This window comes from Tarenaya hassleriana, unplaced genomic scaffold (genome assembly GCF_000463585.1).
Source record: "Tarenaya hassleriana unplaced genomic scaffold, ASM46358v1 Cleome19, whole genome shotgun sequence".
Lineage (NCBI taxonomy): Eukaryota > Viridiplantae > Streptophyta > Magnoliopsida > Brassicales > Cleomaceae > Tarenaya > Tarenaya hassleriana.
In genome coordinates this window covers 1,085,303-1,110,104 of record NW_010965304.1, presented here as the reverse complement: position 1 = coordinate 1,110,104, position 24,802 = coordinate 1,085,303, and the positions used below count along the sequence as shown (strand labels likewise).

Genomic DNA, 24,802 nt, shown 5'->3' with positions numbered 1-24,802 from the left:
CGGGGCCTCTCCCTGCGGATGCGGGTTTCTTCTCGGCTGAAGCGGCAGCTGCCCTGCCTCCGCCTCTCCCTCTGCCTCTGCCACCAGCTTTTTTGGAACCCGAGCTACCAGCCCCTTTCAACTCAACTTCCACCTTAATCCCTGCCAGAGATCCATCGTATTTGGTATATATGTATAGATATATAGATATATATATATATATATATATACACATATACACGTTAAAAGATTGCCAAAAGCCTCCACCTTCATGCAACTCTTTACCACAAAACTCCCTAACAAACCAGATTTCTCCGGATACGTTGTTGGTTCAGTTAGGTTCTAAACTTGTGTCCCCAATTTGATGGTTCAGTTAGGTTCTAGGCATCCATACTTAAGACATAGGAGAGAGAGAGAGAGAGAGAGAGAGAGAGAGAGAGAGAGAGATCACCGATCGAACCTTTAGCATTCAGATTCTGGAGATCTGACTGCAACTTTTCTCCACTGATTGCTTCTTCTGGAATCATTAAACACCCAGATCAAGTCATGACAATTTCAAGAATCTTCCTGTCTTTAATTTCTTTTCTGTCTACTTTTGGTTTAAGTAGTTTGAAAACACAATGGTTTCAAAACACTGTTTGCACAATAGTTTCTTTAGCATCTTTGTAGGGCGTTACTTCATCTCCACAGGTCTTAGTTGCACGACCAAATAACACTAACGGAGCTTTCAGAGAGGGGAAAACAAACCTGAGTCATCTGCATCCGAAGCATTATCTTCTTCATTTTCTGCCAATGGCCCACCATCCTCACCTCCTAACCCCTCAACAGGTGGTTCGAGCATAGCAGCCACCCGTTTCTTCGGTGCCTTCTTTACTCCTGGAAGCTGCACCAAATCAGCAGCCCGTACCATTCTCGTTTTGCTTTCCTCGTTATATTTTTTAGTCAGAGCTGCTTTAACTGCAGGTGGAACGCCTTCCAATGGATTTGCATGTTTCTGATTTCATAAGTTCCAGATTCGTTGGTTAGAACCCGTGTTGAAGCTGCAGTAAATGATGAGGAAACAATGAATGTATACCTGAAATTTTGCCAACTCCATAATGGTATCAAAGTCCTCCTGGCTTATGGAGTAAGCATTCATGAACTCAACAACTTCTGTAACTGCTTCGTCCTGCGTAACATAAAATTATATCTCCTTGAAATCGCCCTCCGAAGTTCAACAAGCATGAACAATAAAGGAACAATAAAAAACATATTAGTAAGACAAACCTTAGGGAGTGTCTTAAGCGGACTCGTCAACCGCTTTAGGAGAAGAGGAAGATATTCAACACGAAGTGTTTCCCTGCATCAGTATCAAAGAGTTGGGATATTAACAGGGTGCAATTGTTTAACATGAAGAGGAAGATATTCAACACGAAGTGTTTCCCTGCATCAGTATCGAAGTGTTTCCCTGTGTTTAGATTTCGAAATTGATAATTGAAATGAAAAAAACAATGCTTAGGAAGCATGAGATGACACAACCAATAGACTTATTAAATAATGCGGCTTAAAGAAAAAAGTGGAAACAACCTGCCAGAGCTAGATTCACGGGAAGCAAGGACATGGACATGCAGGTCCTCCAGAAGTCTCGTATTTTTTCCCATTGTAGAATTCTTACCAAGCCACCCGCCAAATCTATTGAAATTTCGCTCTCCCTGTATGCAATAAAGTGTTCACAGTTATGCATGCTTATCTGAATTTTGTTATTCTGAGACAGCTTAGAGGGAAACAAAACCAGAGAAATAGAAGCTATATTTGAAGTATAATGACAACTCGTATCATAACCATATGCAACACGGTAACCAGATTCACATATCCCAAACAAGAAAGGACTGACTTTAACAAACTTCATTCTATCGAATTTCAGATAAAACCGCAAACTCAAAATTCAAATGAATCAAAGGGGGCCATAGGTGCAAATGGCAATGCATCCATATCTAAGCCCAAGAATATACTTCCCATATACCAATATATTGAACAACTAGCCTCCCAGAATGATCATTACCTGCTCAAGTATCTCCCTTTGTCCATGCAACAATGACGCACTGATTCAAATAAGACAAATGATCATCAGTCCCAAACTATATTTTGCACAGAGCAAAGAAAAAAAGACTTAGTTTCTCCGCCTAAAACTATAAGTACATAAAGTAAGAACATATTTAAAACACAAGAAAAGACACAAGCAATAACCAACTTCAAGGAGAGAGAGAGAGTACTTCTGGTGAAGTACGACTAATATTTTTGCCCACAAGGAAGCAACTTACGGGATAATAGAGGAAGCAACACAACTAGATTGTGAGAGTTGCCACTGACGATATCTCCGGATCTGCACATTGATGATATCTCCATCTGCTATAGATTCAGCAGCACGAGCAAGTGAATCCATGCGTTTAGTCCCATTTTCATCTTTTCCAACAGAACTTGGCTTGTAATTGATATAATTTTCCTGCAACATAATTTCACAGACTAAATGTTTTTTGCCCACAAGGCAATATGAAGTATAACTTTCCGGGTTCCAGATATCCCATATCACAATCTACAAGTTCTATCGGAATCACTATATCAAAAGTAGCAGAATTTCATATTATATCCGTGAAGGATTTAATAATATTCTGTTCATTAACTATTCAAGGAATACGAACCTGTATCAGGAGGGGAACCAAATCAGGATCACTCATGCTGAGATCAATCCGCTCATCCATTCTCAGCTTCCCGCCATTGTAACCAAACAACCTATATGTAAACCATGTAAAAGTCAACTGACAGTGAAGATTCCAGGGGATTTAAAGCAAGATCTTGCTATTACAAAGCAATGGAACCAACGGTTGTGGAGTAACAGCAGCTTTTTTTTAGTATATTTCTGATGATTTAACAACACCAGAAACTGTGCAACCACTGAATTAGTAAAGTAATATCCCTCTGCATTGAGATGGTGAAAGAAAGAGCTAGGACATTACTTGTCCACAGCTGTGAAAGGTGAAATGTCTTCGTCCTTTGAGCTGCTTAGAAGGCGCTGTCTGATATCATCATACTGGATAACTGACATGGACAGGCTCATATATTGAAGCTGATTTAGGGCCATACGTATGTCTCCGTTCACTCTTTCAGCAAGTTCCTCCAGAGCAATCTAATGTTGAGGAAATATATAAGAATCTACTTAGTACAAACAGCTATCGAATCTCCTTTAAATTGAGTCATGTTCTGTACGAAGACAAATATCGCAAATAATCCAGAGAAGAGACATGCAACAACAACAACAACATCGCCTCATTCCCAAGTTCAGAGAAGAGACATGCATCTATATTAAATAGGTACTACCATTGACTCACATACTAATGAAGACTTGAAGTTTATTTAGAAAAGAAAAGGTAGAACATTCACCTCATTAATTCGCAGTCCCTCCGCGTTTGCAATTTGCATCAGTCTTTTCGCCATCTGTAATTCAAGGTTTTACAAGAGATCAGACATTTCGAATGATAAAGCAAAAGATCCAGAGATCTTTTCCAATTTCCGGATCACAAGATAAACAGAGCATATAAGGGCCGAGAACTTGATACAACTGCAGATACTTCATTATTTTAACAAAAGAGGAGAAATATCATCAAATAGAATAATAAGAGACTACTAAAGAAGTTTGTAAATTGAAATGTACTTTTTCAAAGATACTCCTCTCCTTCATATATAAGAGGAACACATATTGCCAGGTCCTGGGAGATCTAATGAACCTCACAATAATTGAATAAGGAAAATTTCTTCAAAAACATACCCTTGGAGCTAAGGGATACTACACAGTTCTTTAACAGTGAAATTCCGGGCAAATATTTTCCTTAGGTACGTGAAATTTTTTTGACTTTCATGGTTCATGTAACAGAAAATATTAAAAGGCCATTAAAAATGCATAGCCTCAAATAATCAGATCAACATTTCATGAGAAACTCATCATGATCTCAGCTAATTAAAACGCAAAAAAAGGTAATCATCTAAGACTGACTTGCTGTTTAGTAGGCTTCCGGAAATTGAGGGGCAGACAGTAGTTCACTAGACTCTTTAGCTTCTGACTGTATCGATCATTACAGATGCAGATGATAGGAATCTTGGAAATTTTAATGCTGGCAATAAGGTCAGCAACTCCTCCCCTGTCTCCTGCAGACATCCCATCTACTTCATCCATAATTAACACAGTTTTTGGAGGTTTTGACCTGAAAATCAAGCCCTCTTTCAGTGCAGACAAAGAATACAAGTACCCAAGGCTGGTTTTACCCAATATTGGTAGACATGAAAGGCAGGACATAAACATACATATCCAAGTTAGCACCCAAAGCTTCGTTGCTGACAAGTTCTTTTATTGAATTTGCATTGCTACCACCAATTCCTTTAGCAATCTTTGAGTCAGCCTTTCCACGACTATCACTAGCATTGACCTAATAAAAATAAATATTTGAAGGCAAGAAAACAGTGCAGAGGTAAAGAATGGATCTTCTAAACCACAACCAATGTTCAGTACACAATGCAAGTCAAATACATAAGATCTGACCTCAACCGCCTGGAAACCAAGCATTTGACTGACCAACTTTGCTGATGTTGTTTTCCCGATACCAGGTGTTCCACTCAAAAGTACAGCCTTCTTGGCTCCAGCATCATTTGGCTTCTTCCCCTTACCTTTATTTCCACTACCCAGAAATTGTTCATGCCAATGAACCAGCCAGTTGTGAAGTTGGGTAATCTGCAATCAATCACATTTCATATCCATAATTGTCACACAGATGAAAAGAACAGAGGTTCACAGAAGTTTCCCCCACATACCAATGACTGATTCCCAACAATCTCATTTGGAACCTTCGGTCTGTATTTTTCCGTCCATGGCAAGGAAGATTGAAGATTTTGCTTTTTGTGCTTCATGGGGGAAGAATGTGACGAACCCTTGTCTGATGAAATTTTCACAAGCGATTTGCCTGCAAATGATCATGATCACCATCGTTTGTGAGAATAGTAATACTTGATTGAGACAAATGCACAAGAGAACAAAAGACTCTAGGCTCTAGCATATAGTGACGCTCGAAGAGGAGTAATGTCCTGAAAAAAGGTTGTTACAGTTAGACAAAAGAATTCGAAGTTCAAGTTGCGCAGTTCATACTCTTTGTCTCTTCTTTCTCAGGAATTCTCTTTGGTGGAGCAGCAACTTTCTCCACAGATTTTTTTGAACTCTGAGAGGGAGATGCCTTTGTGGGCTTAGATGAACGGATCATGTCAAAAAGACCATCCTCGGTAAGAAATTTTGTGCTGCACAAAATCATAAATAAGCATGCTAAAACAGCAAGAAGTAATGAAAAAAAAATATAATGCACAATTGTTTGGAAGCAATGAGTACAGACCCAAGCTCTTTGGCTTTCGAGGACTTCCTACCGCCAATATCTTCATCGCACAAAAGGTAATTCTGCAAACATGCACTGTAATTTTATGCAATCACCTTCCATCTGATACAAAAAGACGACAGAGGTTCAGAGAAAGACCGTTTTCTTGCTCACAGATCCTGTAATGCGGCCCCCATATCGCTTTACCAGATCTTCTGCTTCTTCTCTTTCCAAGCTGCAACACCAAAAGGGAGAATTAGGACAGAAGACAAAAAAAAGGGCAAATAAGCAGAAAGAATGACAAGATGAAGTACCTATCAAGTGTTCCACTAATTACAAATGTTAATCCAGCTAAGCAATCAGGGGCACCCTCTGGAACTTCCTGAAACATATAGATAGGTCAGTACAGCAATAGAAAACTTCAGAAAACAGTAAAAGTCAAGATTAGACCTTTTCGCCTTTATGTGGTGGCTCTTTCCTTTCTCCAAAATTCATGAACCCACCCCGTCCTCCACCTCTGCCTCTTCCACCAGCTGAGGCCCTTGATGCAGCTCTACCGCCACGACCTCTTCCACTAGATTTCAGAGGCGACTCCTTTTCTTCGGCATCCTCACCTTCATCATCCTCATCAATATCGACCATTTTCTTTGCAACTCCCCTACCTGATCCAGTCTTCAGTTTTTTGCTTGGGGTGCCATCAGGAGCCTTCTTTGGACCAGGTTTCTCGAAATCTTCATCATCGTCCTCAATCTTGGTAATCTTTCTTGGACGTTGGGACTTGGCTAAATCAGCAGAATCGCTTTGATGTTTCTTCTTGGTAGGAATTTCCTCCTCTTTCTCATCTTTTGGTTTCGCTTTTTCTTTAGCAAAATACGTACTTGTTTTCCTTCTACCAGAGCTTTCCTGGTCTCCACAAGCCTATCAATTTTCTCAAGTTACTTAATAGATATAGCAATGAGCTATGCATTCTGCTAAACACATTGAACAAATTTTCTCCAATTCAGCTACTTCTACTCTGCGTTCGTTTTGTTAGTTAACACTCGCATTCAATCAGTTTGACTCAAAGTGAAATGCAAAGCCAGTAATTTTAAACGTAAAGCCAATCCCGATACTGCATATTAATATGCAGACAACAAATGCAAATAGCAAAAAAAAAAATCTCACATTCTCTGATTTGCTAGGTACAGGTTCTGGAGGAGCTTTAGGCATAGAGCCCGTCTTGGTCGTGGAGGTAGATTTAGGTGCAGTTCCATTCCCCTTCTCATGGGCTTTCATGAACCACTTCCTAATATCTGACTGGAATTCAGATACAATGGACATCATCTAATATCAGTTCATACCATTGAAACAACATTTTCATGGGGCCAAAATGTTTTTTTTTTTTCCGAAATCAGGAGAACAGACTATTTCGTCAAATATTCAATTAATTTTCGCACAAACGAAACAACAAATCAGCGAAATTGTGAAAAAAAATGGGTATTGAGAAAAATCATCGTATGGCGAATAACATTCTGATGAAACAGACCACCGAGAGAAATTCGATGAATCCGGAACTCAAACCCCTTGCTTTCTCGAGAACCAAACAGAAAAAAAGGAAGGAAAACAGTATCAACTCACCATCTCTCGTCTTCAACAGGACAGACCCGAACAACCCGATCGATACTTCGGCTTCCAGAAACACAGTGCTGCAGAAAATCGCAAATTTCCAAGGAAAAAACGGAGCGTATAAGAAATTACTCGTGCTCGCGCAGCATCGAAACATGCAAAAACCCTAGTAACAGTTACAATCGACAAAACCTAGCAACACATTTTCTGGGAGACAACGATGAAAAGAAATCAGAAGAACAGAGGAAAAAGGTACAAAACCAAACCCTTATTTCTTCTCCGGCGAAAATTTTCGAGTTCTAGACACGAAGCAGTCTCTGCGTAGACGAATGACCGCTTTCTCGTGAGAAGTTTTTTGGGCGAAGAGTTAGTTTAACCCCAATATTCTTGAAAACATATGATAAAGGCTGTAAACTTTAGAAAGTTACAATTAAGCCCAATCCGCTGAGGCATTCCCAGAAAATCTAAAGAATAAGAATTCAAATAACGTGATCATGAAATTGAACCCAGAAATCGGAAGAGAGAAAGAATGTTTCACAAAATCAGAGATGGGGAGAAGAATTTTGGGAAACTATTTTATTATGACAACTTCTAGAGGAATATTTGGAACCTGAATCGTGGCAATCAATATTGAATGATTAGAAATAGTATAATTAGTATTGATATTGTGGTTATGTATGATTAGAACATCAATTTCATTCCAAATGTACATTTCAAAAGCCATCAAATAGGAAATAGGAAAAAGCTTATTCCTTTGACCTTCATTTATCAGTTACTGTAGTGTTATTAAAACCCACACTCTGTTTTTCGTGTTGTTGTTTGATTCAAGGAAGATGATAGAGAGCAATGAAATTCATCAACACACTCCCTATCCAAAGTTTGCCATCCTTCTCTTCCACTTCACTGACCGACCTCACAACTCTCCCTTCACTGTCCTCCAGTATCTGCAAAAGCTTGCCTTCAGGGCTATACTTCACCACCGCAGCATGAGGTCTCAGCCCGATGTGAAATCCAAACTGGGTTCTTGCCGAAATCGGGAGCTTCAGCAGAAATTTCCTGAATTTAGGATACTTTGCCATTACCTCAGCGAAATAGTTGCGTCGGCAGTGAAGCGCCACCCAGAATTCACCGTCTTTGTTTGTTCTTACGTTGTCAGGGAACCCGGGTAATATCGCAAACACTTCTGAAGCCCCGGCTTTCTCGCCTTTTAACCAGTATCTTCGTAATCTGCATTGAGAGAAATAACCGAGTAATTCTCTGCAGATAGCCAAGACATAATAGTAGTAGTACTACTACTACTCATGGTATCAGCCTTTGGATTCTGTGAACAAAAACGAGTTACTAATAGAGAGCCAAACCGAAAGGAAGCATTCGGTAGGAACACAGTTGGATGTTTCAGTTCTCAATCTCATAATGCCATATACCCATATCATGATTCTTTCTATATGAAACTCACTATAACATCTAATGCAAGTAAAAGCTCGAATCAAGATCCATTCACAATTGGTAAAGGTTTTCACCAATCGACAAGGGTGTAAAAAAAACATCAGTAAGGACAGCAAGAACAGAAACAAGATTCTAAACGATGATGATGCAGTAGTATCCTGACAACTATAGTCAGGAACCTAATTCAGAGTCTATTTACTACTAAGAATTTCCAACGAGACAGCACTACTCACCTTCCAATGGCTCCCTCGCAGAATATGAGAAAGGAACCGTCTTTGCTAAGAGACGCTCCATTGGGAAACTGAACATTTCTCACTAAAACATCAACTTTATTGGTTTTAGGATCATACTTTAGGACCCTCCCGCTATCATCTCCAGAGAAAACAAGTTGCATGAAGTTCCTGAAAATCGTTGGAGATATATCAGAACCACCAGAGTTGATATAGATGTATGGGTAGATATATGAAAGGAAATACCAAATTTTCACATTGCTTGATGTATGTTACTCTACTAAACATTCTCCTGAAGAAAACATCATACGTAACAGGAATGAACCAAATCCTAGGATTCAAGAGTCACACTACACTCCTCCGTTTCAAGCAATGAAGCGGCTCGAACTGAAATGAATCATTGACCAGACTCACCCAAAACTTCGCAGATAAAGTTACCATTTTATAGTTTGCAGCGAGAACCCTAAACCCAGGAATCAAGAGAGGCATACCTCCTCTGGTACTTGGTGCTGCTATCTGTGAAGTAAACATTTCCATCATCATCAATGTCGAGATCGTTCGTAAACCTCAATGGCACGCCCTCGGCCTCCGTCACAAGCGGCATTGCCAAGCCACCTTCAGGACCAACTCTCAGCAAACCCAGATAAGCATCGGCGATGTACAAATCACCAGTTCTCTTATCGAAACGGAGGCCCAAAGGACGACCACATATATGCTCATTCTTAACGTAACTCAAAGTCGACGGCTTCGGATCACAAATCTCCGACCTACATTGCCCAGAAGCAAATTTGATTAAATTCAAAGTTCAAACTCGGTCAAATGACAACTCCCTACGCCGAAAAGACTGAGTCGAGTTCGAATCCACTCACCGATTGCTCGAGGTATAAGCGAAACCAACCCACTTCTCTCCATTCCAGAGCAAAACCCTCCCGTCAGCGACGCCGGTGTACGGACCGCGACCGAGCCGGTCAAACACGATGCTCTCTGGGCCCTGAACCTGGTTCAGAAACATAATATCCGATCTCTGGAGCGAATTCTGGGCATCTCTCTCAGCCGGGATATCGGAGGAAGGAGGAGTCTCGATCCCGTGAGCGACGAAGTCCGGGAAGTCGGAGATTGCGCTGTGCTTGAAGGGATCGATGCCGCAGTAGAGGGCAAGGGAGAGAAAGAGCAGAGCAAGAGCATACCGAGAGAAGAAGAAAAACGCCATGATCGAATGAGGAATTAGGGTTTATGGGGAGGTTTATGAAGGAGAACGAGGGAGGAGGGGTTTTAACCCTAATAACCCACTTGTTGGTTCGCAGCAATTTCAGGTGTACACCACCGAAAAAAAAAAAAAATTTGCGACCTTATTACGACTAATATATAACTAATATACAACTTATTACGACTAATAAACTACTCTTATTTTAGTTGTATATTAGTTATATATTAGTCGTAATAAGGTCGCAAATTTTTTTTTTTTTTCGGTGGTGTACACCTGAAATTGCTGCGAACCAACAAGGAATTGCTGCGACCCAAGTGGGTTATTTGAGTAATATTCCCGAGGGAGGAAGGGTAGGTAGATCCATTGGTGGTTGAGCAGCACAAAGAAGGCGCCTTTCATCTGCTCCGTCACATAGTACGGGAAATAACGGGGCAAAAAAAGGATAATTCCATATTAAACCCCATTTTATTATAAAAATCAAAATAAACCTCAAACGTTTTAAAACGTATCAAATTATAACCTAACCTTTTCGTCTGAACCATTTCAAACCCAAAATTAATTCTATACCAACATGGGCAACAAACGGCAAGCAAAATACAAAAATAATATAAAAAAATCATATTTAAAATAAAAAATTAAAATAAATAAAATACAAAACAGATAATACAATATTATACAAATATTTATAAATATGTCAAAAAAATTGTGAAATCAACAAACTTATTATTATTATCAATTTATGAAAAGTGAAAGCATTCCTGATTTCAATTAATTGGAATAATCAGTGGAGAAAGGAGAAGAAAAGAGGAGTCAATGTGAGTGTGTGAGTTAACGAGAAAGGGTTGAAAATGACTAATGTAAAACAATGGAATGAAATTCATAATATTTAAAAAGTAAAAATAGTACCACATCATTATTAAACAAACACTTAAATCCACAACAAAATAAAAACACACAATACATACCTTTTTAATCTTTCACATGCATACATACTCAAATCACACAAGGGTGAGAAGAACCCCTTTTATTTCATACATACATACATATATATATATATATATATATATATAACAACAAAGATAATTACTATATATATATGTATATGTATATAGGTAGTGTGTGTACTTCATCGAGTCATGCCGCCCTGCACGGCTGGAGCTCCCATGGCGATGCCCTGATTCTGTCGCTCTACGTTTCCTTGCCATCCTAAAACATTACACACAAAAAATGTATTAAAAAAAATCCAAAGAAAAAAACACTGAATTTTTCAATTTTGACAAAAAAATACTAAATTTTATTTTTGTATCAAATAAATATTAAATTTTTAAACGAATTTAAAAAATACTAAATTTTTTAAGTGCTCCAAAAAATACATGAATTTTTCTGTGATTATAAAAATATTAAACTTTTTTGTGATACAAAAAAATATATGAACTTTTTTCGATTATCACAAAAAAAATAAATAAAATAATCTGACGTATTTGTATATCTTTATGTCACGTCAGCCATTTTGTTTATTTTGACAATCGTAGAAAAGTTAATTATTTGTTTTGTCAAATTTAAAAAATTTAATGTTTATTTGACAAAAATTAAAATTTAGTGTATTTTGTCAAAATTGAAAAGTTCAATATATTTTTTTTACCTAAAAAAAATAAAGAAATAAATTCACGACAATTAATTTTTTGTTGAAATAACCGATTTACAAATTGTTGTAATGGTTCACAGTCAAATATAATATTTGTTGTGTGAGAAATGTTTTCAACAGAGTGTTTAGTTAATTAATTCTATATATATATATATATATATATGTATATAGGATTTATGAATATTCATTAAAATTAAAAATATTCCAAACATTGAAAATGGACGTACCGAGGGGAAGGTCGAAGCCACGGGACTTGAGCTCGCGATACTCTTGGGTGAGGGCGCAGAGCTCGCAGAAGAAATGGGACAGGCAATCTCCGCACTGACTCCCGCTGATGTTGTATTGCTTCCTCATCTTTGTCCGATAGAAGCATGAATATATGCATCCGCATCCAGTGATGCATGCTACCAATGCGTATAGTGCTCCACTCGCCCCACATGCTGCGTTAATATTATATATATACATATAATTTACGTCTATATATATATATAAGCCATGCATGCATGGAATTGCAACGTGGACTTACAGGTAGATCCACGGTCTACAATCTCGGCAACTTCGCCGAAGGTAATGCAGGGACACCAGCATGTTATGCAACCTGAAAATGAAAAATCCAGATTCCTTGTATATATATATATATATTATATTCTTGAATCGACAATTTGTAAGTTATGATTTGAAAATGAAATTACAGTTTGAGCAATCGGAGAAGCAATCGCAGAAGCCAGTGGACCACTCGGCTTCAGCCTGAGGCTTCCCATCGTTGTATTGAGGCTGCATGATGACTCTTTTTGCCCTCTATACGATTGTTTTTTTTTTTTTTTGTGTGTGAAAAAAATGGAAAGATGACAAAAATGAAGAGATGATGATAATATTTATAAGCAGAAAGCTCCACACACAAAAAAAAAAAAAAGATTTGCTATTTCAAATGTATAGAAATTATTTCCAAATGGAAATGATTTAGTTTTATAATATCTCTGTTTATATATATATATATATATATAATATTGTTTTGAGTATGATTTTGGACTTTGATTCCTTCTTTTTTTTAAAAAAAAAATTGGAAATATGTTGAAGGGTGCAAGCAATTTGAATAGTAATGCTTTTGACTTCCTTAAACAACGAACATTCTTATTAATAATAGAGGTTCACGTTTGAATCCAAAAAGCTTTGTTATTATTAAATATTGTGACTTTACCAATGTTTAATGATACATGTTTTTTTTTTACTCATGACGATAAGCACTGACCGATCCATCATCATACATAAGAGATTGGGACACATTGGACGAGTTCTCCGCCTTACAAACTTCTTCTATTACAAGTATTGTAAAATAATGAGAGTAGTTGACTAAGAAATATAAATAACAATTGAATTAGTTTATATTATTAAATCAGTTTTGAATGATTGTTATAATAATAATAATAATAATAAACATCATTGTTATCATATCATTATCATTATTATTAATTTTCAGAACGTTCAATGTCAAGTTTTCCAAACGTTCAAAGTTTTTTAATTTAAAATTTTGACATTTTCTTCACAAATTAGAGTAACCTTTTTTTTTGGCTAAAAAATGATTTAGAGAATAATAGAGTATAAACTGAACCAATTTCTAAACCATTAATAAAAAAATATATATATAAACGGAGGACCAAATCACAATATCTATACATTTAAGCAACAGATAAATGAAAATCAAAATCATTTCCCAAAATCAGCAACACAGATGATACAAAACTCAACAACAAAGGAACTTCCATTCCCATTAGGGTTTTGTTCTAAACCCCAAAACCCCACCTCCAATGACACATCAACCCTAAAGCTATTGAACTTGAACAGATAAAAAAAAAAAAGAATATATGAATCACATAACAAAAATAAGAAAGAAGAAGAATTAGAATTACCCATTCTCTCTCTCACTCTGTTATAACATCCATTCACTGTGTTAACTTGGCGATGAAGGATAGAGCCAATGATATGTTATTGTGAACAGATGTACAAATCTTCATATACCTATTCCTTTTTTTTTTCAACCTGATTTCCGGTAATGTAAGCTTCTTGAATACTGTCAGTGAATAATATGGTGATGCTACTGTTCTTCTACGAGTCGTCTGTAGAAAAGAACGTAAGCAGCCGATGTCTTGATCTTCTCCATGCTGATTGGATGGACATGGCTATCATCAAAGTCATACCATCGGTCACCCCCATGCTGCAAAAATAGAGAAGAGAAAACATAAGTAGCCAGATGAATCCATACCGATTTGTGAGTTTATACGAAGAAAATGTGAAGCATGAACATGATGATTCGGTTTCACGGCTACGATGAGATCAATCATTATAATCCTCCACAGATCCCCACATGAATCTGGTCATTGCAGGTCCTGAAAATTATATGCCAAAATAATTGGCCGTCGAGGATCTTCTTCGTTAAAGACCCGGCTAAATTGATTTACAATATCGCATGACACGACATCCGACTTCTCTGATATTTCATTGGTTTTACAACTTAAAGAGATATATCAAGTGTTCCATTACCAATGATGGCTAAAGGTCTGAACCACAGATGCCTAACCAAATATACATTTTTTCTAGCAAAGATAAAGATGCCACAAGGCTGATTTACCTTAAATCAATGCAATGCTCACCACTAAATTTACCGTAGTTGGGCATGCATTCCACAATTATCCCACCACATAGATACCAGAAGAGAAAACATTTAAGATTCGAGATGCATTAAAACTTGTCTTGAGTTTTCTCACTTACATGGACAAAAGCAGTGTAATGACCACCTCCCATACTCCCATAATGGTTGCTGATGGCATAGAGCATATACCGATAAGCAGTCTGGCCATTCTTGTGGGAGATGTAGCTCGAAAGGTCAAGATCACCTATGGGAAAATCGACATATGTCTCCAGCTTGTTCTTCATAAACCGACTGTAAGAGAATCTTTTCAGATGAATAACAAGAATTTCTGGCAGTCTCCACAGATCCAATTTCTTAACGGCTTGCCTGTGCTCTTTGCAGCCAGGACAATACCTAAAACAAGATCGACTCAATTCAGCCACTGAAGTGAAAATAGCCCAAAGTATTGGTAAAAATCTAGAACATGGAAACAATGAAGACACTATATAGTGGAGAATTATAGCAAAACACTGCATTGAATGCACAAAAGCTTTAACACAACAATACTGAGCACATTGGAACCTAGACACCAGTAATTTTTTTTTTTTTGAAGAAAATCTTGATCTGTATCTAGTTTCCCTCTTTGTCAAAATAATAAAGGCTTTTACGCGTCTAAATGCAAGAAAATCTGATAGGAATGGTTATAATGGCCTGGTCTTTCTACTCACCACATGTCATCAGGACCTAGAGGCTCGTCCGTCAAGAATGCTTCAAGGCATTTGTAGAGCGAAACTGATTCTTGGGATTTCTTTGTTAAAGGCCCAGATTTGAAAACCTCAGGCAAGGTGCTCAGAAGACAGGTGTCGTAAGTCTCCAGCTCTTTGACTGGCCAACGTGCAAGAACATTCACCCGCTTGGGTTTGACATTTATAGGCTTATCTTTCAATACCTCAGAATCTATGAAATTTCCCCGCTCATCAGTAAGATAGAGCCTCAATGCAGAATCTGGACCAGATTCGGCAGTCTCCTTCACGTCACTGGAATTTACTTCCTCAGCTGAAGCAGTACCATTGACAACTGCTTCATCCGGGGCTTCTTCAATTGTACTTTCAGGATCAGTAGTAGCAAGTTCAGTTGGTATCTTAAATGGAGTAAGCAGTTTCATGTACATGTTTTCAACATCAGATCCATTGACTGCATCATTGAGTCTTGAGACCAAGGGGATTCCAAATGCCTTCCAAGTAGCGTTCGATTTCCCTAGAATAAACTGCCTGGAAACAATTGAAACCGTAAGAGACTCTGTAAAATAGGTATGCAGAGACCGACATTCATTTAATTGTTTTGTACATAATAGTCATACATTTATACTAGGGCAAAGACCATAGATATTAACAGCCAAGTCAAATTGCATCTATCATAAAATTTTACTTCATGTGACAGGAACGAGAAGAAATGTATTACGGCCACACTAATGTTCAAAGTCTCAAGGGACTCAACTTTGCATCATCAAAACCTTATTTAGCAGTTGAAAGCCACACAAAACTTACTCTTTCATCTTTTGATGCATAAAGACAACTAAGGGAGAATTATCTGTATCTTTCTTGAGCCGATAAACAACAAGTTGGTCACCATCTCTAATCAAAGTTAATGAATCAGTAGGCTCCTCCAGAAAGCGGATAACCCGATTGTTGTATATCTGCACACAAGTCAACGATATCAGGAAACCAAATAAATCACATAGATTTTGAACTGCAAAAATAAAGATATCAAATAGCTAAGAAGATAGTGGACAGATAAAGTGCTGGTGACATGTGAGAAAAGGAAACCATGAACACTAACAAACATAAAGGTGTAAAACAGCCAAAGATAAAGGTGGAAAACCAGTCTTGGTGAGCGAGAATAAATGTATTGAAGATTCTGTCCATAACTCCACTCAAGTAAATATTCGAGATTTAAGAAAGGTGAATAAACTTAGTTTGGCCAGCCCAGTAAAGAACAGCTCAAGAGATTCTCATTCCTGTATCAAGAAACATCAGGACTTCACGTCTTCACCTAAGCACTGACACAGAAATTCACTGCATCAATTGTAGCAATATACCTCAGCAACCATTAGAGTTTCATCCTCTGGTAAAGAGCAGGCTGAGACAAGAGCCTTCCGAAGATCTTCAAATTTCCCAAACTTGGGAACGTTAACAGTCAGCGCAACAGGCAAACTACTCCCATCGCTCCTTATGACTGTTAATGTCATTGTTCGCATTGATGTGCAAGGTAAAGGTAGTGATAGATACATGAAAGGATCAAATGTGACAGAAACCTTTCTGCAAACAGGACAGACTAATGTCGATTTGTATTGACCCTGCAGTCATACAATCATGTAAAAGAGTTATGAAAACCATGCAAGGATCTATTCTAAGCAAATGCACTAAGACGAAAAAATGAAGCTATGGTGAATGTTAAAAGTTCATAACTTCATATGTAATCCAGATTGGTTAAAATTCATAGAGTTTCAAACACAACAGCAGTTTTCCAGAAGTTCCTAACAAAGATAAACATGCCGAAAAAATGAACAGGGAAATTACTTTCCTCAAAATCTTAATGGATATTAGGTACTTAGACTAGAAGTAAAATTTTAGTAAAAATATTAGCAGTTAGCGCACAATGGCAATAAATCCTATAAGATACCCTGATACTCCATGGGTTAAGGGCACTATGAAATTTCCTAATTTTCAAGTCAAACATGATCCTCAAAATGATTAACCAACAGAATTTAGAAAACAGAAGATATTTACTTGGCACACATCGACAACTATCGAATCGTTGCGAGCCATGTGATTTTGCCAATACTCATCAGCCACTTCTTTGTCTGGCCGACCATCTGCATCTTTTGTTTCCACGTAAGGCTTGCATCTTACACGGTTTAAGTCCTCGTGAAGTCCATCCAACAAGAAGGCCAGCAATTCCTGCAACATAAAAAAGGAAAAAACAAATTGACGTCTGAAAGATATGCACAGAATATCCAATATTTGATCTTCACTAGTAAAAGACAGATAGACCGCAAGGGAGGGCTCAATGGATTCAGATCCTGGTAAACGAAAAGTTAATTTCCCTGACCTGCGAATCATGCTGATTAAAGCCACTAAACTGAGGCGCAAATCGAGCAAGTTTTGCTTTGAATGTCCTTGGGGCCACTGTTGATGCACCTGGAGCCCACAAGTTCCTTAACAAGTCCCCAAAAGCCAAGGCAATCTCACCCTGCCAGAAGAGATTTTGGCAAGTGAGACCCACCTTAAATCAACAAAATCTGTTAACTGACACATTGACTTAAAGGTATAAAAAACAGATTCACATACTTTCATGCCCAACGGGTTGTCAAGGTTTATTTCTCGACTGTACTCCCCGAGAAAAAAGTCAACAAGCTTCGGTGTGTGAGCCAAGCATTGAAGGGCACTATTCATAAAGCATGTATTTCCTAGATTTTGCAAGCCAGTCAACCCCAAAGACCCTGCTTCTCCAGCTTTTCCCAAAAAACTCAAAGAATTACTCCGTCTAAAGCCAAAGCTTGAGGCACCATTAAAACCATTGACAGTCTCATTCGCTGCATCATCTTCCTTTTTGGAATCCTTGCATTTGATGGAATCTGATAAGCCAAAAACTTGCAACTCTAGGAGCATCTGATGGACAAAAGAGCAATGATGAATAAGAAATACCAAAATGAACGGGCAAACATACACAAACAAATATGTAAATACTAAAATATACATTTATGTGCATGCATGTGCTTGTGTGTGAAAAATTCCATCTATTATAGGATAACTTTTAGCACACTAACACATTATGCGTTATCCAATAGTGGCGTACTTACTTCCTGACCTGGTAGTTGCTGAACATCCTTGGAATTGCTCATGTCATTTTCAAAAAACAAGATTGTTTGGCCAGAAAAATCCCAAATGCGCAACTGGCGAAACCAAAAATGAGATAGTCATTTTCATTGAACAAGAAAAAAAGTACGAGAAGTATGACTTGTAGCACATACACGGAGGCATAAACTTATAAAAAGATACAGTAAACAGCTAAACAGAATGGTGGGAGGGGGGAGGACTTCTTGCATGTGTAAGGTAGTCTGTAAAATATGCAGGATGCATGAAACAACAGATTACCTGCTCGGAATCCAAACTGAATATCTTGCACGCTCTTCTGAAGCTTTCAACTGCATTGTCCTACACGATGGAAAATAAAATTAGGAACAAAAAAAAACGATCAGGAGCTAAGCAAAAAACTCACAGGAACAAGAACGAAAAACATATGAAAAGAAATCCAGTCAACATAAAATGGCTCGAGCATGAATCTTCAGCTGGAAAATGAGTTTACAAGCTTTAGAGCAGATCTCCACGCATATTATAGAGATAAATGATAAATGGATCAAAATCAGTAATGAATCTAGAATTGTAAAAGGAAAGTTTGATCGGGCTTACTACCAAAGGAAAAATTGTAGGACATATAAGAGAATTCTAACAGCAGAGAACGACAGAAGTTACAACATTAAGTTCTAAAGGAAACATGTATAAATAAGGTCCTCAATCGGGAATGTGAATAATAAAGGAGATACGTTTGATCTAACCTTTTTGCAAATTTTAACTCCTAGTGAAGTTGTTTCCCGCAGAACAGAAAGCCTGAGTTGTACTGGATAAACATCACCCCTATCGACTCCTCCAGCCGAGAAACTTTTCATGCCTTTCTCAGCATTTTTGGCATCATGATGCCTACAGAATCAAGAACCATGTCAGACACTGAGGAGAGGATGTTGAGGGAAAACAAGCATATAGACATAACATAAGTTACCAACTGACTTGAGAGCATAAAATAGACAACCCTGAGAAAGTATCATGCATCATAACATAAAAGTCTGTAGACTCTGTACGTTACACATTCAGTACAACTTAGCAAGCCATTGGCATTAAAAAACAAACAAATTCGATTGAACGCCGCAAAACAAGATAGACAAAGGATACCAGCTAATGACTTGAGTCATTATAGAAGGAACCACATATACACTCAAAAGAAACCGTAGAGATGTCTACTGATAACAACATATACTTATTAAAACTCACCATTTTAGAGCCTGCAACCACATATCGCTTGAGACCAAAGCAAAGTCCCGGCCTGAAACACCTACTTCTCCTACCTCACCATTTTGTACCGTATCTCCTTCTCTCCTCAGATTGAACAAAATATCAGAGTTAAAGATGTTGTTTATCAACTTCATTGGGCCCCCATAAGATGACCCCGTTGTTGCAGTATACATGATTTCTTTTTTCTCATCTGATTCAGAAGGCGTTGAATCTTGGGCATCTTTCCACCACCTAAAATCCAAGTTCCAACAATTATTTGATCAAGTATTACCAACATACTGCAGAGCACATGACAGAATCTCGAGTGGATTAAAAACATATTACATAAAAAACATAGAAAAATAAACCCAGAAAGAAAATCCCCATTCTTTGCTCGAATACCCATCCCTAATCCAGATACAATTTTCTGCTGTCAACTCGACACCTAAAAACTAGAGGAAGGACGGGTAAAAACTAAAAAGACAAGGCTCCAGTCCAAAGCATAAGAAAATGAATATACCATAAAAAAAATGCCTCATCCCAAACTAGGTACAGGTTGTCATCAACATCCAAGCCTTAAAAACAATAAATCTGGACCATAAACTTGATAAGTAATCAAGAAATAGAGAAGAAACCAAACCAATTGCTTGCGGAAGTATGTAAAAAGAAGACACCTTCGAGAGAAGATCAAATAAATCTTCATCATGTTCGACCAAGACCGCCGTATTGTTTCACCTAAATACTGTAATTCTTAGGGACAGAACCCAATCAAATCTCATCATGTAAAACCAAATCGTCCAATATAAAAATATATCAGGGACTCTATCGTATCTTTTCACCCTTTTTTTTGCATCAAGGTAAAGTTTTCACAGTTTTCGATTCCTTCATTCATCGAAGAATCAAAATGCGGCAATAAGCTCAAACAAGGAACAGAAACAATCTCATCCTCTCGAAAAGTGAGCATCATAGCCAGAGCCATATCACATCCAAATTCTATAAACCCTAAATCAAATCAATCCTCCAATGCCATGCTATCCAAATCAATGATACGGGAAAACAAGCTCCCCAGTAACTTGGATTCGATTCAAGATTCACCGACTTCTACCATCGGTAAAATTACGGGAAACGTGGAAGCTAAGAAGACGAGATGAGAGAGAAACCTCAATGGGACGAAGTAGACTCTCTGGTCGGCGTTGTCCGAGTCGATCCGCTGTGTTGAACCGGAAGATTCCTCGGACGACGTCCCGTTCATTGTTTTTCCCAACAGCGAGCAAGATTCGCAGATAGATGCAGATTGGGCGACTGTGAGAGTGGAGGAGGGAAATTTTCAGACAATGTGGAGCATTTCCAATGAGAGAGAGAGAGAGAGAGAGAGAGAGAGAGATTTGCAGAAGAGGGTTTTTTTGGAAGGTCTCGTGAAGATGGTAATTGCAGAAGAGCATTTCCAAGGAGGGAAATAAATATATATATATATATGTGTGTGTGTGTATATATAACTCATTTTCATCGGGAGAAAAAGCACTGTTCATACATGAGTGTATATGAAAATATATTTATATCAATAAATCCTATGAAAATGGAACAAGTAGCAAATTAAAGTCGGACAGGAAACCAACAAAATCAAATAGTTAGCGAATTATATTTTTTGTCCGAAACAACTAAAAGAACAACAAAATTATCCATTAATGACTGAGTCTAATTTACCTCAAATCGAAATAGATTTGAAAATAAATATTTCTCATATCTAACATTATTATTTCATATTTAGATATCAAATCTGATACTATTTTAATTACTCTTATTTTTCCTAATAATTTGGTTTAAACCTTTTTATAATATAAATTTATAAGGTACACAAATTTTAAAAATCAATTTATCATAAATATACCTTAATCAATATAAAATTAAACAAATTTTGTTTCGAATAGTTTTATGATAGAAACAAACAAAATTATGTTTTGATTTACAACCCAAAAGGTTGGATAACCAATCGATTTGTTTTAATTTAATTATAATAAACCAAAACTAAAAATTTAAGTGAATTTCACTGATATTATTTTTAATTAATTTAAAATTACAAATCTTTTATCAATCCCAGAATATCAAACTTCTAAACTACAAAGACATGATGAAAGTCGAAAACTTTCTCCACCATTCGTTCATATCGAAGATTTTATCACGGGGCCTAAATTCGATTAAGTTATAAACCACAGAAGCTACATATATTCAGGCAAATCCTATCAGTAGAACCTCGAGGTCGGGTTATAAACCGCCCCACCAGTATACTGACCTCTAGAATCGAACCCGTGATCTCTGTTGCTGCCGTGAACCCGAGCCCTCTCCCCATACCCATCAAACTGATCCGAGCCATAGGGCCTGGAAGGTGCATCAGCCATGAAAACTGGATCTTGGGTATTACCAATGTAGCCGCGGGAATGAACGGGAGGAGGCAACAGTTCACCATGGCCAGCTCCAGTTTTATGATACTGATCCATCATGGCCATTGCTTGTTGGTTATATTGTTGCTGGCGAGCTTGTGATTCTTTCCTCATAATCTCTTCTCTCTTAGTTGTGTGTCGTGTCCTTAGTGCAGCTAACTGTTCTTGATATCGGGTATTAATGGTGTTTATTTTCTGATGAGATACGAAAAAGAAAGATGACAGATCGAGAAATGAATCAACTTTAGGGATCATTGAGTATTTAAGAAGAAGCGGTTTACAATTTATGGGGAAAAGTGGACTAACCTCCCTATGTCGGGCAATTTCTGCATCCTCAGCTTTGGTTTGCTCCTTTGCTAGTCTTGTTATATCCTCCATGAACTTTTGTTCAATACCTTCAAAGGTCTGCATCAAACGATTATCCTCATAGCCGGTATTCGGGTTCTCTTGGAGAGGTTGGGCCCTCCGGTCAGTGCCCTTATTATCCATTCCCACTTTCGAATCCATCGAGCCCCGGTAATATGACCTTGATGAATCAACCGCTTGAGCTGCAAAAAGAAGAAGAGCAAAAACTCAAACCAGAATCAAGATACACCCTCAATCTTGAATCAAAGACATTCAGGGCGACATAGATGCAAGGAAACATGTGACTGTATTTATCAGGCGACATATCCATGTATATACACACATGCGATCTTCAGTCACATTCAGGGATATATATGTGTAAGGAAAGAATCATGTAACTGTTCCCTTCAGTTTCCGCTTGAACATAAACCCTATAATTGATATGTGAATAGTACAAGTAATGAGAGCACATTTGAATGCTATTGTCTGCGGTAGAGAGTATATGGCACAAAGTCTAAATCAGTTGAGGCACATTCGGGGACTAAAACATTTTCCAGTCATTGAACTAATTGAAAACTTTATTTCAGGTAGAGGCTTTAGCGTTCCTCCGAAAGCGGTTGCTCTTCAAATACAAAGCTACTCTCTTTACTTCAAAGATGTTTAGCAAATATGGTTACCTTCGTTGTACATGGAAGATGCCATCGGCCTTGACATATTTGGACCTTCACGTTCCCATCTCCATTGACCATCTGCTTGTGAATCTGAGTATGGTGGTTGTTCCCTCTCAGGTGTGAAAGCCTCTAACTGACCTTGAAAATCGGAGTGGGAATTATGATCCATTCGCTGGCTAGACGGGTGCTGCATTTGTCCAGCTGTGTACGCAACATTGGCACCTGAATCCGCAAAGTTTCCATGTCTTCTCATTTATTATTTGCGTCAAACCCGACCTACAAAAGCATAAGCTGTTTGGTGGGCATAGCTGGATAAGCTTGTCAAAGGCAAGTTACCGTAGCGAAATCCAACTAAAAAACCTAAAAGCACAAAAAAAAAACCCTTTCCAGTTGAGAAATATAATCTGAAAACTTATAATCATATTGCAGAACCCAACCAAATCCAAGGTATCCCATTTCATCTTTGTTTCTTCGTTAATCCACCGATTTTGAACAAGGTGGAGCATGGTTTCACTTCATAGCATACAGAGTAAATCATGCTCAGAGATTCCACCCATCTTAAAAAACCATTTCATTTCAGTTGGATGTAGACACAGCCAAACCCGAAACTTCTCCAAATGCATATTCATTCACAGAACATAACAAAATTACAGGGCCTCTTGCCATAAGAAACCAAAGAATCTCACCTCCAAGTCCAATGACAATACAAAGAGAGATATCTCTCATGAACTCCAACTACAGGAACCCAATCCTTGCTACAACCTTAAACGTTCAGAAGAATTCCTAAGACAAAACCCAAATTTCCCGACAAGGAAACGGAAGGCTACGCTGATAATCTCGCGAGTTGCTGTCTTGAAGGGAAAGCAGTAGCCCACAACAAACGGAGAGGTTTGAGCACAAAGAGGTTAACTTTGAGACCAAAACGTCTTCAAAACTGAACAGTGTCAGAGATTCAGAACCTAAGCCCGAAAGAAAACTCGAATTGAATTCATATGGTTTTGAGCCAAACAAAGGCCATAAAAATTGTCAGATCGGAGATATTTCGACAATAATTTAGCGTGCAAGTTAAAAAAAAACACCCAAAACAATATCAACAAACGCATCGATCCATTGTGTTCGAATTCGTCAAAGATTAACAAATCGAGCCGGAAAGGATAATCAGAACCCAGACCAAAAGCGACGGAAAGAAAGCTAAATAAACACGACAAACAAACAAACCAAAAAATCGAAAGAGATTACAAAGCCTGGAAATTACCGGTTCCAATGATCACTCGCACTAGAAAATTCTTCCGCAAGAACAAGAAGAGGGAAGGAACAAGCCCCTGAAGCTACAGCGGGCAGTGGCTAGAAAGGGCGATTTCTATTTGAATTTGGTGGATCGGGTCAGGCCTGTATTGTTGTCCGGTTTGGTGTCGGGCCGGATCTTTACCCGCGGATTATAGACATTGCTTTTTGGGCATTACATAGAAATAAAAATCTTCATCACCCTCTTCTCTTGACGTATGTACACAAATTTCTAGTACGGGGCAAAAAAAGAAACAAATAATTTGGTTTCAAACTATAGAACGAATCCATTATCTCGTCGAGTTTCGAGCTAAAGAAAAAGGAAATATCACTATATTTGATGATCTTGTAATGAGTCTCTATCCCTGTATATAATATTCTATGTCCATATATTGAATACACAGGAGTTCTAGTAAGAGAGCCTGACGGGCAAATACGTTATATCACAGAATATTTCATAATCTTGTAATCTACCTCATACGAGAAAAAAGAAACGGCAAAACGTATCAGATTTCTGGCCGGACACAAATCTAAGTATCCGTCATTTCGGGTATCCGATCCCGGACTTCCGACATCATACCCGTATCAATCGGAAAAATACCCGCAATGCCGGTTATTCACAGGTTAACCAACTGATGAGGAATGAGACGAAGAGTGCGATGTGTGTGAGATGAGACAAGGAAAGTAGCAACGGGAAGAACTCGAGACCGAGGTCGAGGTGATGAAGCAAGAGAGGCGAGACAAGACCGATGAGCAACAAACCCTAACCCTAGCCTAGGCAATGAATCTCCGAATGACGAGACAGCAGACAAGGCGGTACTAAGAGTACGG

At 38.0% G+C, this 24,802-nt stretch overlaps 4 protein-coding genes across 12 annotated transcripts in view; all 4 read right to left on the bottom strand.

Annotated features, from left to right (window-relative positions):
• Window positions 1-7,348, bottom strand: part of LOC104810945 (replication factor C subunit 1) — a 7,783-nt gene extending 435 nt beyond the window's left edge. Inside the window, exons 1-23 of one of the 3 annotated variants that reach the window (XM_010537433.2) lie at window positions 7,238-7,348; window positions 6,984-7,051; window positions 6,531-6,662; window positions 5,817-6,284; window positions 5,681-5,748; window positions 5,526-5,601; window positions 5,388-5,449; window positions 5,150-5,295; window positions 4,819-4,967; window positions 4,550-4,738; window positions 4,315-4,436; window positions 4,007-4,214; window positions 3,397-3,450; window positions 2,973-3,142; window positions 2,658-2,748; window positions 2,280-2,461; window positions 2,021-2,060; window positions 1,546-1,670; window positions 1,246-1,318; window positions 1,055-1,147; window positions 727-973; window positions 440-496; window positions 7-141 (exon numbers count right to left, since the gene is read on the bottom strand). In XM_010537433.2, the coding sequence (XP_010535735.1) occupies window positions 7-141; window positions 440-496; window positions 727-973; window positions 1,055-1,147; window positions 1,246-1,318; window positions 1,546-1,670; window positions 2,021-2,060; window positions 2,280-2,461; window positions 2,658-2,748; window positions 2,973-3,142; window positions 3,397-3,450; window positions 4,007-4,214; window positions 4,315-4,436; window positions 4,550-4,738; window positions 4,819-4,967; window positions 5,150-5,295; window positions 5,388-5,449; window positions 5,526-5,601; window positions 5,681-5,748; window positions 5,817-6,284; window positions 6,531-6,662; window positions 6,984-6,986 (2,890 nt within the window). In that variant the 5' untranslated portion in view covers window positions 6,987-7,051; window positions 7,238-7,348. The remainder of the gene's footprint in view (window positions 1-6; window positions 142-439; window positions 497-726; window positions 974-1,054; window positions 1,148-1,245; window positions 1,319-1,545; window positions 1,671-2,020; window positions 2,061-2,279; window positions 2,462-2,657; window positions 2,749-2,972; window positions 3,143-3,396; window positions 3,451-4,006; window positions 4,215-4,314; window positions 4,437-4,549; window positions 4,739-4,818; window positions 4,968-5,149; window positions 5,296-5,387; window positions 5,450-5,525; window positions 5,602-5,680; window positions 5,749-5,816; window positions 6,285-6,530; window positions 6,663-6,983; window positions 7,052-7,237) is intronic. The other 2 variants (XM_019202286.1, XM_010537434.2) reach the window with 2 other exon arrangements.
• Window positions 7,349-7,699: 351 nt separating this feature from the next.
• On the bottom strand, window positions 7,700-9,914 carry LOC104810944 (protein STRICTOSIDINE SYNTHASE-LIKE 3). Its single transcript, XM_010537432.2, has 4 exons — window positions 9,517-9,914; window positions 9,139-9,414; window positions 8,651-8,818; window positions 7,700-8,198 (listed from the first exon to the last, which is right to left on the bottom strand). Exons 1-4 carry the CDS (start codon window positions 9,855-9,857, stop codon window positions 7,796-7,798), a joined length of 1,188 nt encoding a protein of 395 aa, XP_010535734.1. The 5' UTR covers window positions 9,858-9,914; the 3' UTR covers window positions 7,700-7,795.
• Window positions 9,915-10,796: 882 nt separating this feature from the next.
• Window positions 10,797-12,339, bottom strand: LOC104810943 (protein PLANT CADMIUM RESISTANCE 2-like). The gene is made up of 4 exons (XM_010537431.1): window positions 12,192-12,339; window positions 12,026-12,097; window positions 11,727-11,939; window positions 10,797-11,060 (listed from the first exon to the last, which is right to left on the bottom strand). Exons 1-4 carry the CDS (start codon window positions 12,277-12,279, stop codon window positions 10,981-10,983), a joined length of 453 nt encoding a protein of 150 aa, XP_010535733.1. The 5' UTR covers window positions 12,280-12,339; the 3' UTR covers window positions 10,797-10,980.
• An 811-nt stretch (window positions 12,340-13,150) lies between these two features.
• LOC104810942 (ubiquitin carboxyl-terminal hydrolase 8) lies at window positions 13,151-24,068 on the bottom strand. 7 transcript variants are annotated; one of them, XM_010537428.2, is made up of 18 exons: window positions 23,943-24,068; window positions 23,374-23,621; window positions 22,694-22,963; window positions 21,978-22,219; window positions 21,524-21,866; window positions 20,394-20,535; window positions 19,234-19,485; window positions 18,744-18,885; window positions 18,283-18,342; window positions 17,988-18,080; window positions 17,476-17,796; window positions 17,237-17,377; window positions 16,915-17,085; window positions 16,224-16,481; window positions 15,673-15,821; window positions 14,854-15,396; window positions 14,266-14,539; window positions 13,151-13,711 (listed from the first exon to the last, which is right to left on the bottom strand). In XM_010537428.2, the coding sequence occupies exons 3-18, from the start codon at window positions 22,938-22,940 to the stop codon at window positions 13,592-13,594; spliced, it is 3,498 nt and encodes a 1,165-aa protein (XP_010535730.1). In that variant the 5' UTR covers window positions 22,941-22,963; window positions 23,374-23,621; window positions 23,943-24,068; the 3' UTR covers window positions 13,151-13,591. The 7 variants fall into 7 exon arrangements, with proteins under 7 accessions (XP_010535730.1, XP_010535727.1, XP_010535726.1 ...); XM_010537425.2 differs by lacking the exon at window positions 23,374-23,621 and having other exon boundaries at window positions 22,694-22,978; XM_010537424.2 differs by lacking the exon at window positions 23,374-23,621 and having other exon boundaries at window positions 23,943-24,067.
• Between the last annotated feature and the right edge of the window lie 734 nt (window positions 24,069-24,802).